General features: G+C 48.6%; 5 protein-coding genes across 5 annotated transcripts; 2 read left to right on the top strand and 3 right to left on the bottom strand.

The window, feature by feature from the left end:
* Positions 1 to 16: 16 nt before the first annotated feature.
* BDW43DRAFT_290457 (Hid1 family protein) lies at positions 17 to 3476 on the bottom strand. Its single transcript, XM_032043517.1, has 8 exons — positions 3144 to 3476; positions 2467 to 3079; positions 2318 to 2415; positions 2019 to 2261; positions 1604 to 1957; positions 1309 to 1552; positions 744 to 1255; positions 17 to 688 (listed from the first exon to the last, which is right to left on the bottom strand). Exons 1-8 carry the CDS (start codon positions 3237 to 3239, stop codon positions 176 to 178), a joined length of 2673 nt encoding a protein of 890 aa, XP_031895462.1. The 5' UTR covers positions 3240 to 3476; the 3' UTR covers positions 17 to 175.
* Positions 3477 to 3736: 260 nt separating this feature from the next.
* Positions 3737 to 4996, bottom strand: BDW43DRAFT_211962 (nuclear pore complex component-domain-containing protein). The gene is made up of 3 exons (XM_032039268.1): positions 4805 to 4996; positions 4476 to 4744; positions 3737 to 4421 (listed from the first exon to the last, which is right to left on the bottom strand). The coding sequence occupies exons 2-3, from the start codon at positions 4694 to 4696 to the stop codon at positions 3818 to 3820; spliced, it is 825 nt and encodes a 274-aa protein (XP_031895461.1). The 5' UTR covers positions 4697 to 4744; positions 4805 to 4996; the 3' UTR covers positions 3737 to 3817.
* A 116-nt stretch (positions 4997 to 5112) lies between these two features.
* On the top strand, positions 5113 to 7239 carry BDW43DRAFT_211927 (uncharacterized protein). Its single transcript, XM_032039266.1, has 4 exons — positions 5113 to 5786; positions 5850 to 6238; positions 6288 to 6953; positions 7013 to 7239. The coding sequence occupies exons 1-4, from the start codon at positions 5249 to 5251 to the stop codon at positions 7103 to 7105; spliced, it is 1686 nt and encodes a 561-aa protein (XP_031895460.1). The 5' UTR covers positions 5113 to 5248; the 3' UTR covers positions 7106 to 7239.
* A 16-nt stretch (positions 7240 to 7255) lies between these two features.
* BDW43DRAFT_211936 (uncharacterized protein) lies at positions 7256 to 8683 on the bottom strand. The gene is made up of 2 exons (XM_032039267.1): positions 8415 to 8683; positions 7256 to 8358 (listed from the first exon to the last, which is right to left on the bottom strand). The coding sequence occupies exons 1-2, from the start codon at positions 8518 to 8520 to the stop codon at positions 7373 to 7375; spliced, it is 1092 nt and encodes a 363-aa protein (XP_031895459.1). The 5' UTR covers positions 8521 to 8683; the 3' UTR covers positions 7256 to 7372.
* Positions 8651 to 10191, top strand: BDW43DRAFT_290449 (mitochondrial 54S ribosomal protein bL19m). Its single transcript, XM_032043515.1, has 3 exons — positions 8651 to 9007; positions 9071 to 9452; positions 9529 to 10191. The coding sequence occupies exons 1-3, from the start codon at positions 8809 to 8811 to the stop codon at positions 9647 to 9649; spliced, it is 702 nt and encodes a 233-aa protein (XP_031895458.1). The 5' UTR covers positions 8651 to 8808; the 3' UTR covers positions 9650 to 10191.
* The last annotated feature ends 972 nt before the right edge of the window (positions 10192 to 11163 follow it).

The following is an 11163-nucleotide window of genomic DNA, read 5'->3' as shown; positions in this document are numbered from 1 at the left end:
ACTGATAGAAATTCTGTGCACGAGCAAACATGTTCAATTGCAAACGCCACCAAGGTATCATTAAAAATGAACATGAACATATCACTAGAAAAAAAAAGCTAGGCTCTATATAATAGCATAACGAACGCTGATTCGGCTAGCTGGGACAGAATAAAAAGCCTTACTTGCGAATATATTAGACCTCCCGGACAGATGGAGCTCTGGAGCTGTTCTGAGAATCTTGCGCGCTGGCCCTACGGAGGCTTAGGTTCCCGAGTCGCTGGACTAAATTACTGCCAACAGCGTCAACAGCCCCCTTTGGAGCAAGTAAAGTGGGACCTTGTGCTGCGGCCTCCTGAACTTTGAAAAGTTTGATGCCGGTGCCATTCCATACTCCAACGGTACCCGGCGTGGCGCCCGACGCGGAGCCGACGACCATCTCACTCGAGAAGATGAATCCCCACAGTAAGGATTCATACCAACCCATCGAAAGAGCTGACCATTCAAAGGAATGTACGCGGGTGGGAGGGGGCTCGGAAATTATACTTTGAATCATCGGTTCTTCCGCGAAGGATGGGAGGTTAGTGATTAGAGTACGAGCTTCCGGACTGGAAGCACTTTGGAAGGCAGACTCGGGGACGTGGGAAGTGATAGCCGAGATAATGGTAAGGATGGTGTGGAGTGGTAGCTCGGGAAGCCAGGACTCAAGCTGAAAATTGCCGTTAGTAATCTGAACGATGCTTCGGAGACAGGCGTTTACTCACCCAAGCCACAGTTGGCGTGAAACCACTGGGAGTTGTTGGAAAGACCGCCGACATACTGCTTTGGCTGGTCATGCTATTTTGTCTGGAAAATGATGGCTGCCCAGCAGGCATTTTGCCCCGGGCTTTTTCAGACATTCCCCGTAGCTGTAGCGGCACACTTTCGTCAACAGCAGATGAAATTGACGGCCTTCGGGAACTCTGCACAGATGGAGATGATTGTGCCGGCGTCTTCTGCTCTTCCTGCTCGTCATCCGAATCATCTCCGCCAATTGCGAAAGGATTATTTTCTTCGGGAATACGGCCAAGCGGTGACCGCGCGCCGGAAGCTGTGTGCGAATCGTCTTCAGATGCAGATAGAACTGGACTGGAGACAAAATCGTAAGACCCGCCTTCCGATTTTCGTCTCTCATTTTGGCGTTCTATCTCCTGCTGCCCACTCTCCAGAGTGAATTCTCGAACTGCTTCAAAACGTTTTCTGTGTTTAAGGATGGCGTACACCAGGAACGAATTTTCTGGAAAGGTCAGTAACTGGCCTGGAGAGAAGAGCAGAAAAAGTACAACGTACTGGTAAGTTGATGTTCCAGAATCGCATTGATGGATTCAAGTACCGAGGAAAGAAGAACATGATTCGTCTCGTTGGCTAGTAGGAAACTAGGGGCAGCCATCGACGAGAAGAGCTGCAGAAGTTTGGAGCATGCAGCTGGGGACAGGTTTTCCACGTAGGCAGCTATGTTATTGATGATGGCTAGGAGCGCCGGGTAGACAGCGGTCAATTTTCCTTTGCTTCCTGTGATCAGGGTGTGAATGGACTGCCTGTGTCAGTTGGATCATACTATTCTTAGGATAAACGAATGACAAACCATGACCAAGTAATCAGCATATGATCCCTTGAAACCAAGAATACGAATGCTTTGTGGAAGCGTCTCTTGGGCTTCGAACTTCTTGTTCAAACTCTTCCCGAAATTAGGCTCGACGCTCATAGTCTGTATAATGAATATACACATCCTGACCAAACCTTGCTGCGAAGGATCGGATTTGTATACAATAGCATAGAATAAACAAAGAATCACAAAGTCATGTGAGCGATTAGAGTCTATAATGAATGACCTAAATCGCTTATTGCATTGTAAGGCTTCCCAGAAGAGCATCATCATCTCGGGAGCCCACTTGATAGTCTTCTGACTCCCAGGAAGGTAGAAATTCGTTGCTTGCATCTGCCAATCGTAGTATGAGTACGGAAAATACCTCAAAATAGGGGGAGGGGGAGGAACATACAGGTTGGTTTAAAATTCTGGTCATGCCATCAACGAGAAATTGGAAGTCTTGCGGTCTGTGCAGCCTTCCGAAGTAATGACGGTAGTAATTCTTGGGCGGAGCTCCGCGCCCATCTTCCGGAATCGGATATAAGAGAAGCACCAAGAGGAATTGTAAGCAATATATAACCAATATTTGTTTGGGATCTTTCCAGACAACATGGTCATAAGGCACCCTCCAAGAAGCGGGATTATATTTGATGGCCTTCGGACGTCAGCAAGGCTGTATACCCGGACGTCTGGTCGAACATTTACACGTACCGTGTTTAAGAGTGAACAGAGCAGTGTTAGAACCGCCTGCTTATCAGGACATGTAGCCATGTACGAAATGGCCTTTACACCCTGTACTGGCAATAAACCTCCAAGAAAATTAGCCGACGCCATCACTGGTTAAAATCGACAGCACTTACTTGAAGGCATGTACATTGCCTTTCCTGTCATGGTAAGCAATAGCCGAATCACCTCACACCGGTTGTTTTCCAGCTCCTTGTTCGAGCCCATGGACGTGTTGCACCCAACACCACTCTGCCATATTGAGTAGGAAATTTTGCTCTTGGCCGTCGGGAGTTTTGGGATAGTGAAGTCTGCGTAAAAGAGGAGATCAAATAGAGTATCGATCAATTCTTCAGCCAAAGGTTTCACCTCTTCGTACTCATTGGGCAGTCGTGGTTCTCCGCCTTCATCTTGGGCCTCGTCAAAGAGTATTTCAGCTGCCACTTGCGCTTCCCGTGTCTTTTTCTTCCGACGACCCCAAAAGAATTTCTCCTCCCAGTCCTCTAGGTGATCGGCCTCGTAAACGAAGGGGAGAATACGGGTGAGAATGCGGATGCAGTTCAGCGCGTCACGGTCGGGGGCAAGCTCAGGATCCGGAAATGAGGGGTGATTCTTTAAGATAGTGAGACGAGATGATACCGAAAGTAATAGGGTTTCGAAGTTCGATAACGCATTATCGCGAGTCCGTCGTATATCGGCGGGGGTGAATAAACTGAAGACATCCTCGGTTGATTCTGGGAGCTCCCAGAACTACATTATAAGAGTCAGCGAAACCACATAGCCCCTGCAGTGGTAGGAGAGATATAAAACAAACTCTGGCCCAGTATGGATCATCCGCAGGAATATCCTTTTCCTCTGAGAGACGGAAGATGCCCTGTTTAAAGACTAGCTTTGACTCTGAAGCTCCCATTGTGAAGCCACCACCTGTGTTTCACGGAAGTTTCAGCCTCATGCAGTCAAGAGATCTTCACTATACAGATTCAGAGTTGGGTATGACGCCTTTCAGAAAATAGTGCTTTGGGAATTACCCCAATAGGCGAAGGCCGCGTGTGAATGGATTAAATGTTAATGGTGGTAGATAGTTGGCATCCTTGGGGCCAATGCATAAATGGAGCGGGAACTAGAACTTGGTACAAGACCAGACCCGCGGAGACTCCGACATCAGATTGGGAACTGGGGAACGTGGGAAATGGCTGTGCGGTCCATGCTTTTTATCTTCCAAATTTTATCAATTTCAATTCTTTCCCCTTAAAATTTCCGAACAAACCTACAATGCGTATCATACTTATACATTTCAGCTCCAAGAAAAATACCCATAAAAAGTAAACTGTCTAGAATGAACATGGAAAAATTGACCTCGCAAGGAAAAAGGCAAAAAAAATAAAAATATAATATAAAGGACACAGTGCTTGCTGAACGCCCTTAAAATAAGCATATGAATACATGATTTGTCTTCCCCCGATTGCACCAAACACCAGCCAAAGCAATTCAAAGACTACCATTGCTTGCCGACAGCCGTCTGCTCCGCTCGTATAACCATTTGTTACTCAACCCGATGCTAACACGCTTACCCCCCACTGGCGACGGAGTCGCAGGTCCCAGGCTCGACCCCAGGCTTGATTCTCTAAAAGTTGATTCTCTGAAAGGTGAGCTCCGGCCAAGTGGTGACGGAGAGCCGAAACTCGGTCTCCGCCCACTATCTCTTCCTCCGTTTGAAACTGCTTTATGGAGTAATGGACTTGTTGAAGGTGAGAACAATGCACCCGACGACACTCTACGTCCGGAAGCACTGGCACTTGTCGACAAAGGCGATGCACATCTGCTGGCTGGACTTGCTGCTCGCGACCCAGAAAGCCGGTATTTTGGTGGAGTTATATACGTAGACCCCGGCGTTGGCGGCGGTGTAGCAGAGGGATCAAGTCCTAATAGGGCACGTTGCGTAGGTGTTAGGGGAATATCAGAGAGGTTGTCCTTTGGTCGGATGAGAGGGTACAGTGCCATGAGGATATTGAAAACGAAGACAAGTTGCAAGACAAGGAGGGAAATATCAGGATACGTAGAGTACTGGCTCGAATTTTGAAGTCGAAGAGAACTGTGCCGAGTCTGTTAGGGTGTGCAACACAATGATCACCGTGTCACTACTCACTAGGACTTGAAGGTGTTTCCGAACACCCAAGTTGCGATTAGAGCAGTACCGTTCCACGCGAGCCTTTTGATATTGCGATCCCCGAATGTTCCAGCATTCTGTCGTCGAACGATTTCATTCAACTGTGGATGGCGCCATTTCCCAGGCGTCCGGGACTCATCTGAGGTTGGTGCAGGCGAAGATGCCGCCCTAGGGGTAGAGGGGGCAGATAGGGAGGCCATTGATGTACACAAAGAGGTGTGGATGCGAACAAAGGCAAAAAGTGAAACCTTACAGTAGAATAAGTATGATATTTTCAGTTTTGCGACTCGAGATTTGGAGAAACTAACCGTGAATTAGGAGTGCTTGAGTACTTACCTTAACTTACCTGTGTGACGATGGGAGAGAAAAAGTCACCTGAGCATTTGTGTATGCTGATTTAGTCCGGTGTTACTGAGAGAGCCCAGAAGGAGGCATAGTCAAATCGTGGTGGACAGCGCAACGGGCTCTTCAGATACTGTGGTGGGACACTTGCTTGTTTTGATGATCAGGTTCACTGGCAACAAGCGCCTTTGGCGCGGAGTTTTCAACTAGCCCGGTAACTTGGTAGACTTAACGCCGCACCCGCGCATCGTCTCCACAATCATACTCAGCTGAAGGTCACGTCACCATCTCACTGCAGCCTAGACTCCAGCGCTTATTACGGAAAAAAGGGAACCAAGTCGAGTCCTGAGCTTTAAGTACTTCTTACACTCTATATGACGACACCTCCTAAGCCATAGGTGTACCTCAAAATGGCCTCGGAAACGTCGCTAGTGGCTAAACTAGACGCCTTGGTCGCTGACGTCTTGGCTGACTGGAACATATACACGACTCTTATTGCAGGGACTATTGTCGCCTTCCTTATCTTTTCCTTCGTCACATCCAAGGAACCGGATATCCACCCCTTTCTGCTGGCCCGCCAGTCAACCGCCTTCCCTGTACGCCATCCTGGTCAATCTGCTGCCTACCGGAGTCTAGAGACTCCTCACGGTTTCCCCCTTCGATCCGGATTGAACGTCAAAGATCCGGGAGCACCGAAATGGACTTCTGGAAGAAAAGGTGACCTGCGCGACGTCTGGAAAGCTGCCATTCGTGGAGCCGCCGAAGATGGCAAGGTATCTGGCAAACAGGGAAAGATCTATACTGTGCTTGGAAGGAGGGCGGTAGAGCATTCGTTGGAACAAGTGACACAAGAGATCAATGTTATCGGATCTCGCCTGCAGTCCTCTAAGGCTACAACAGTTGCCGTCTGTCTTACAGACTCGGTTGAACTTTTAGCAACGATCTTTGGTTAGAGCTCCCTCAACCTGCGTACGCCTGATGACTGCATTACTGACGGAAGCTTTGGCACAGCTGGTGCTTTCTATGGTTTCAAGACCATTCTCATTCCCCACAATCTCGATCCCAATGATCTGTCTACCCTCTTGCAAAAATCTCAGGCAGATGTTCTCATTGCGGAAGCAGGCGCTCTCGATTTGTCTTTGGTGGCTGAGAGTAACAAGCAGCTCTCCCAGGTCATTTGGGTTGCAAAGCTTGGCAGCAGGCATATGGACTGGAATGATGTGCCCGGTGACGTTAAAGGCACTCTAGATGTCGCTGTTTGGCATGAAGTGGTAGAAGAAAAGAAGGATTTGGCTGGACTAGATGTCCCCAGCTGGGAGCCAACCAGCCCAACACCTTCCGTCACTACTGTTTGGCCATCCGCCACACAAGTGGGCGAGTTCATCGAGTATCAACCCGAGGTATGATCTCTCTTGTGTTGATTCAGATACAAGGCTGACGATGTAGTAGAACTTGATCTCCGCGATTGCTGGCTTGACTTATTCCTTGCCCCGTAATCAGCGGGTTGGCCCGAGCGACCTGGTGCTTTCAATTGACTCTCTTTCTCGGTCATACCCATTGTGTCAGATAATGGCCGCTCTTTACTCAAATGCCTCCGTTGCCCTTAATTCTGTTGCCGGGGAAGGTGTCGACTTCGCTTTGGCTACCATTGGAGTGTCTCCCACCGTAGTCATTGCTTCATCTCGCACAATGTCCGACTACCATGACAGATTCATGGAGCCACACTCCGGGTTCATTTCTTCCCTTGCTCGTTGGTTTGATGTGAGAAAATTGGATGCTGGAGTCAAACCGTCCCATGGCATGTTTAGTCAGGTTGCCAATATTGGACCTACTGCCGAACTCTCGCTCGACAAGCTTCGCCTTTTATGTATATCGCACCGCGTTGATGCCGACCCTCAAGTTCGCCTGAGCTATGCACAATTGACAGATCTGAGGATTTTCACCGGAGCTCGTGTTGTGTATGCCCTGACTGGGCCAGGTGTAGCAGGCGCTGTCTCCCAGACCAACATCTTCGACTATAGGCGTGACAAGGGACAGAGTCATCTTGGAGCGCCTTTAAGTAGCGTTGAAATTGTTCTCACCGATGTCTCCGAGGACAAGGAAAATGAGGGACAGGTAAGTGACAAAGCTGTACTGGATTTCGCTCCATCTTCTTTGCTAACTATTCATAACAGATTACCGTTTCTGGCCCTGCCGTTGTCTCTGGCAAAGCTACACTCTCGGGTCAAGGCCGGATTCGTGACGATAACACCTTGGAGTTGTGCTAGGTTACATATTTCATCTACTCGCTTTCAGCGTTGACACCGCGACTTCATGACCTTTATTGCATACTGACTTCAGTTTTGTCTTTCGAACGGTGTATTAGATTGCCTCTACCCATGCAAATGCTGCTAAAGTATCACACAGATCAACCGGTGGTACAGCTTGTTGAAGGAAAGGATTAGCACTATCTTTAGATTGAGATAACATACAGCTCCAAATGATTCTAAGTAGTAATATACAGTTCATAGACAATATGTAAAAGAAATGACCGCTTAACCCTGATGCAGGAGGTGACTCTGCTGAAGGCCCAAGGTTGGTCGTTGCACAACCTTCTCCGGTGCAGCCTTCTTCTGGTTCGCAATCAAAGTTCCCAACTCGTTCACGCGCGTCTTTAGACCAGGGGCGACAGACTTATCATTCGAGATACCATTCACCTTAAGTGCAAGCTTCATACCATTGTAGATGGGCACATTCTCTTGCAGCATGTGGTCAACCTCGCGCCAATCCTGAGCGTCACGACGGAAGTTACCAAGTGGCCAGCTGCCCAGGAGACGCTGAGCATAGGCACGGACGTAGCCACCATCATCATTGCCTCCAAGCTCGCTGATGGCACGGGCAGCACTCAGTTCAAGGAGCGTACCGATGACAAACGGCTTTCGCTTTGGGTCCAGCTCGAGATTATGCTCGATGTGTTCGGGAGCCTCCATCAGGGAGGCAAACTGCTTCGCTAAGCTGAGAGCCTTCGACACATCAGGATCCTTAAATTCTCCTCTTTGAGCCTTGCAGTGAAGTTCAAAGAAAATGCGCTGTACAAGATCCTGATCGCGGAGATGGAAACCAGTCCGCTCGCTCTGCTTTGCCGCCTCTAGGATCATGCCAAGAGCATCCGCCTGGCCAGCCCGGCGTACCAACCACTGCAAACGATCGGATTTAATGACTCGATGAGACATTCGCAGTCCAGATAGGAAAGGAACTAAGTTCTGCCAATCCTTTGTCGTCTTCATAAGCGAAAGAACGTCCACGATTTCTTTCTTCGTCGGCCTTGATTGCGGGTCCATAGGGCGGAGTAGGAACTGTTCGTCATTTTCACCAATAGGTACGCTGACGGGCTCCTCCTCTAGACGGTCGGCATACTTCTGCCGGAACATCATCCTCCTCTGCGGTGTTCCTAGTCCGAACGGTATGAAGAGTTCTTCGCGGAAACGGTTGAGGGCCTGGTCCAGCTCGGGGGAGGAAGTCGGGGAAAAGGTCGGGATGGCTGTATTACTGAAGTTAGTGTGATGAACACATTGGGAGTATGGCATGGGATCGCACCATTTTTTGAGGAATAGCTACGCTTCTGTGTGATGGTGCTAATGGATTGACGGAGAGTGCTGGAACTTTGGCCGCGGAAGAGCCTTCCAATGGCGTTTTGCGCCATTTTGGTAGAGATGAGCTAGGCTTCAAGCGAATTGGATCGTGAGATAATGCCAGCAAGAACCCTCCTATGAAGAAGCAAACCTCGTTCCCACAAGATTGAATACACGATCAACACAGTGAAGCTTGTTTGCGGTGGCAGAAAAGTTCCCGAAAGTCGAGTTCTGGACGTTGACCTAAACAGGCAATTTGAGGCTTGGCGGAAATTCTGCCGGTCCGCAAACTTCAGGTCCGTTTGCTCCTGACATCTGCCTCTTCGCCAGCTGCTCTGAACACCACAATTCTTGCGGTCATGGCGACCTTTTCACCAATTTTGCGGCAGCTGGGCTGCTTACGGTCTTTCGCGAAACCCCAGCCGATGGTGTCATCCCAAGTCGCTCGCCGATCGATCACCACTACATACACCGCGAAGCAAGAGCCAGTACCTCTTCCAAGCAAATTGCCCGAATCGTTCCTCTCCCAAATACCTTCTCACCTGCAGCCGGCCAATAGTATGCTATGCGCCTTTTGCTATCTCCTTCTAAGTGCTGGCATGTAGCTAATGTGTTCAACAGCTTCCAAGAAGATCAAAATCTACCCTGCTCCGCCTTCAACCCGGACTGTGTGCAAAGACCCCGTGGCAGCAGTGACCGAATCGCAATTGGCAATTCTTGATCCGACTGGCGAACGCAAAGCACTCTTCGACTACCGACGGAACCCCCGTAGTGTGAAGGTCGGCGACATTCTGCGCGTAACCTTCAAGAACGGGGACCCATTTTCCGGCGTCTGTCTCAGTATCCGTCTGCGCGGCGTCGACACCACGTTCTTACTGCGGAATGAGCTCAGCAGAGTGGGTGTTGAGATGTGGGTAAAGGTTTTCAGCCCGAATGTTGAGAGTGTCGAAATCGTACAGAGAACGGAGAAGCGGAAGAGAAGAGCAAGGTTGTACTATATGAGGTGCGTATTCGGTTTGTCCCTTGGCATTTTGTCTCTTTCCTACTTGTGTTGGCTAACGCATATTGTCTTTCTACAGACAACCCAGACACGATATGCGCAGCGTGGAGAACATCGTATCGAACTACCTCCGGCAGAAGTCCGCTATTACCGGCCAGAGAGGAGGCCAGAGGGGCGGCCGTGGGCAGAAACGGCGTTAGGGGACCCGCTGCTCATTTGGGGTTTGCATTTGGCGACTGTATTATTACTTGCACATGTATATGGCCATTGACGTTTACTGATTTACTTCTTGTAACCTCTGATAGAGATCAATATAGGGTATGTTTTTCGAGGGCTTTGCTTCCACAGCATGATTTGGATCACGTGAGGGGATATACTGCGTTTTACATATTTCTTGGCATGATCCCTGTCTTCTGATTAAGTAGCTCAAGTCTCTGGGTGATTTTCGATCTTGGATGACGGCTGTACTCACATATCTCGATAGTTGATCTTGCCATACTTCGATCCCGGGTCTGTTGCTTCTACTGCCTCTGTTGATTCTACTTCTGGTCCTGGTGACTTGTCACGGATATGGTAGAGAACTGGCTTAGGGAGCGTACGACATACCCGGCATCTTTTGCATAAACACTCGGCCACTGAAGTCGTACTGGTCTACCCGTCGTCTGATCTCTATAGGTTTAGGACCAACACCCCGGGCCTAGTTTATCCTACCGTTTACTAGTAAAAAAGTGCAAGAATAGGCCACTATCCTTAGTATTCTACTACACTAAGAATACCAGATGTTTTCCTTCTCTGTCTCCTACGTATTCTTGAATAGCTAATAGGCCACCTACCCTGCGGAGTAGACACCGTACATGGTTCCACTCTATACTAACTAATTCTACTAATTTTATATGTCTAGTTCAGTGCCTTATAGTATATTACTTCGGTTCTCTTGCCTCAATTAACTCCACTTCATTAGGGTCATATGAGGAGCAAGTACTAAGGTCCCTTATAATATTTATTAAGATTGTGCTCTGCTTGGAAGTACTCAGGGTGAGGCCACTCCTAGTGATTTTGTCCGCGCCCTATTGCCGTAGTGCATGGGGTAAATCCAGCCTTACGGGGTTTCTAATTGATCTCTCAGCTTAACTTAGAATGCCAATTCAATAATACCTTCCATATCATGTCTCCCTACAACTATTCACCACTTCCGACTGGACATAGCACTTCCGGATAAAGATAGAGCTGCTAGAATCGAATGTGAGCTCCTCGAACACCCCTTCAAGCAACAAGAGGAGCATACGAAGTCTTATCATATGTCTGGGGATCTACAGATAACTCCTCTTCAATAATTCAAGTGTGAAAGTCACGTCCAACCTGTACGCAGCGCTATCCCGTCTCTGGCTTCACCAGTTTGCGAGGCTTCTGTGGGTTGATGCCATTTGCATCGATCAGGAAAATAGCATAAAAAAGGAACAGCAAATACAATTGAGGGCAAGAATGTATGGACAAGCTAAGAACGCTATCGTTTGGCTTGGGGAGGAAGAAAATGATAGCACGGAGGCACTTGAAAGCTTACGTATTGCTACGGAAGGCGACACACCGGTAAAAGTTAGTGATGAAGCGGCTATAGCGCTTTTGAGGCGTCCTTAGTTTCAAACGGTTTGGGTAAGAGAACACTAAATGGCACATACGAAGGGTCTCGATTAACCACAAAATAGGTTCTTCAAGA

Source organism: Aspergillus alliaceus (genome assembly GCF_009176365.1).
Source record: "Aspergillus alliaceus strain CBS 536.65 unplaced genomic scaffold BDW43scaffold_62, whole genome shotgun sequence".
Lineage (NCBI taxonomy): Eukaryota > Fungi > Ascomycota > Eurotiomycetes > Eurotiales > Aspergillaceae > Aspergillus > Aspergillus alliaceus.
This window is presented reverse-complemented; position numbering and strand designations above follow the sequence as displayed.

Coding starts and splice junctions, on each gene's coding strand:
- BDW43DRAFT_290457 (XM_032043517.1), bottom strand. CDS start 3,239: ATGGGAGCTTCAGAGTCAAAGCTAGTCTTTAAACAGGGCATCTTCCGT. Junction 1,553..1,603: donor ATGCTGATTACTTGGTCATG/GTTTGTCATTCG, acceptor TGACACAGGCAG/TCCATTCACACCCTGATCAC. Junction 1,256..1,308: donor TCTGGAACATCAACTTACCA/GTACGTTGTACT, acceptor TGACCTTTCCAG/AAAATTCGTTCCTGGTGTAC.
- BDW43DRAFT_211962 (XM_032039268.1), bottom strand. CDS start 4,696: ATGGCCTCCCTATCTGCCCCCTCTACCCCTAGGGCGGCATCTTCGCCT. Junction 4,422..4,475: donor GGAAACACCTTCAAGTCCTA/GTGAGTAGTGAC, acceptor GACTCGGCACAG/TTCTCTTCGACTTCAAAATT.
- BDW43DRAFT_211927 (XM_032039266.1), top strand. CDS start 5,249: ATGGCCTCGGAAACGTCGCTAGTGGCTAAACTAGACGCCTTGGTCGCT. Junction 5,787..5,849: donor ACTTTTAGCAACGATCTTTG/GTTAGAGCTCCC, acceptor GCTTTGGCACAG/CTGGTGCTTTCTATGGTTTC. Junction 6,954..7,012: donor ACAAGGAAAATGAGGGACAG/GTAAGTGACAAA, acceptor TATTCATAACAG/ATTACCGTTTCTGGCCCTGC.
- BDW43DRAFT_211936 (XM_032039267.1), bottom strand. CDS start 8,520: ATGGCGCAAAACGCCATTGGAAGGCTCTTCCGCGGCCAAAGTTCCAGC. Junction 8,359..8,414: donor TAGCTATTCCTCAAAAAATG/GTGCGATCCCAT, acceptor TCAGTAATACAG/CCATCCCGACCTTTTCCCCG.
- BDW43DRAFT_290449 (XM_032043515.1), top strand. CDS start 8,809: ATGGCGACCTTTTCACCAATTTTGCGGCAGCTGGGCTGCTTACGGTCT. Junction 9,008..9,070: donor TCACCTGCAGCCGGCCAATA/GTATGCTATGCG, acceptor TGTGTTCAACAG/CTTCCAAGAAGATCAAAATC. Junction 9,453..9,528: donor GCAAGGTTGTACTATATGAG/GTGCGTATTCGG, acceptor GTCTTTCTACAG/ACAACCCAGACACGATATGC.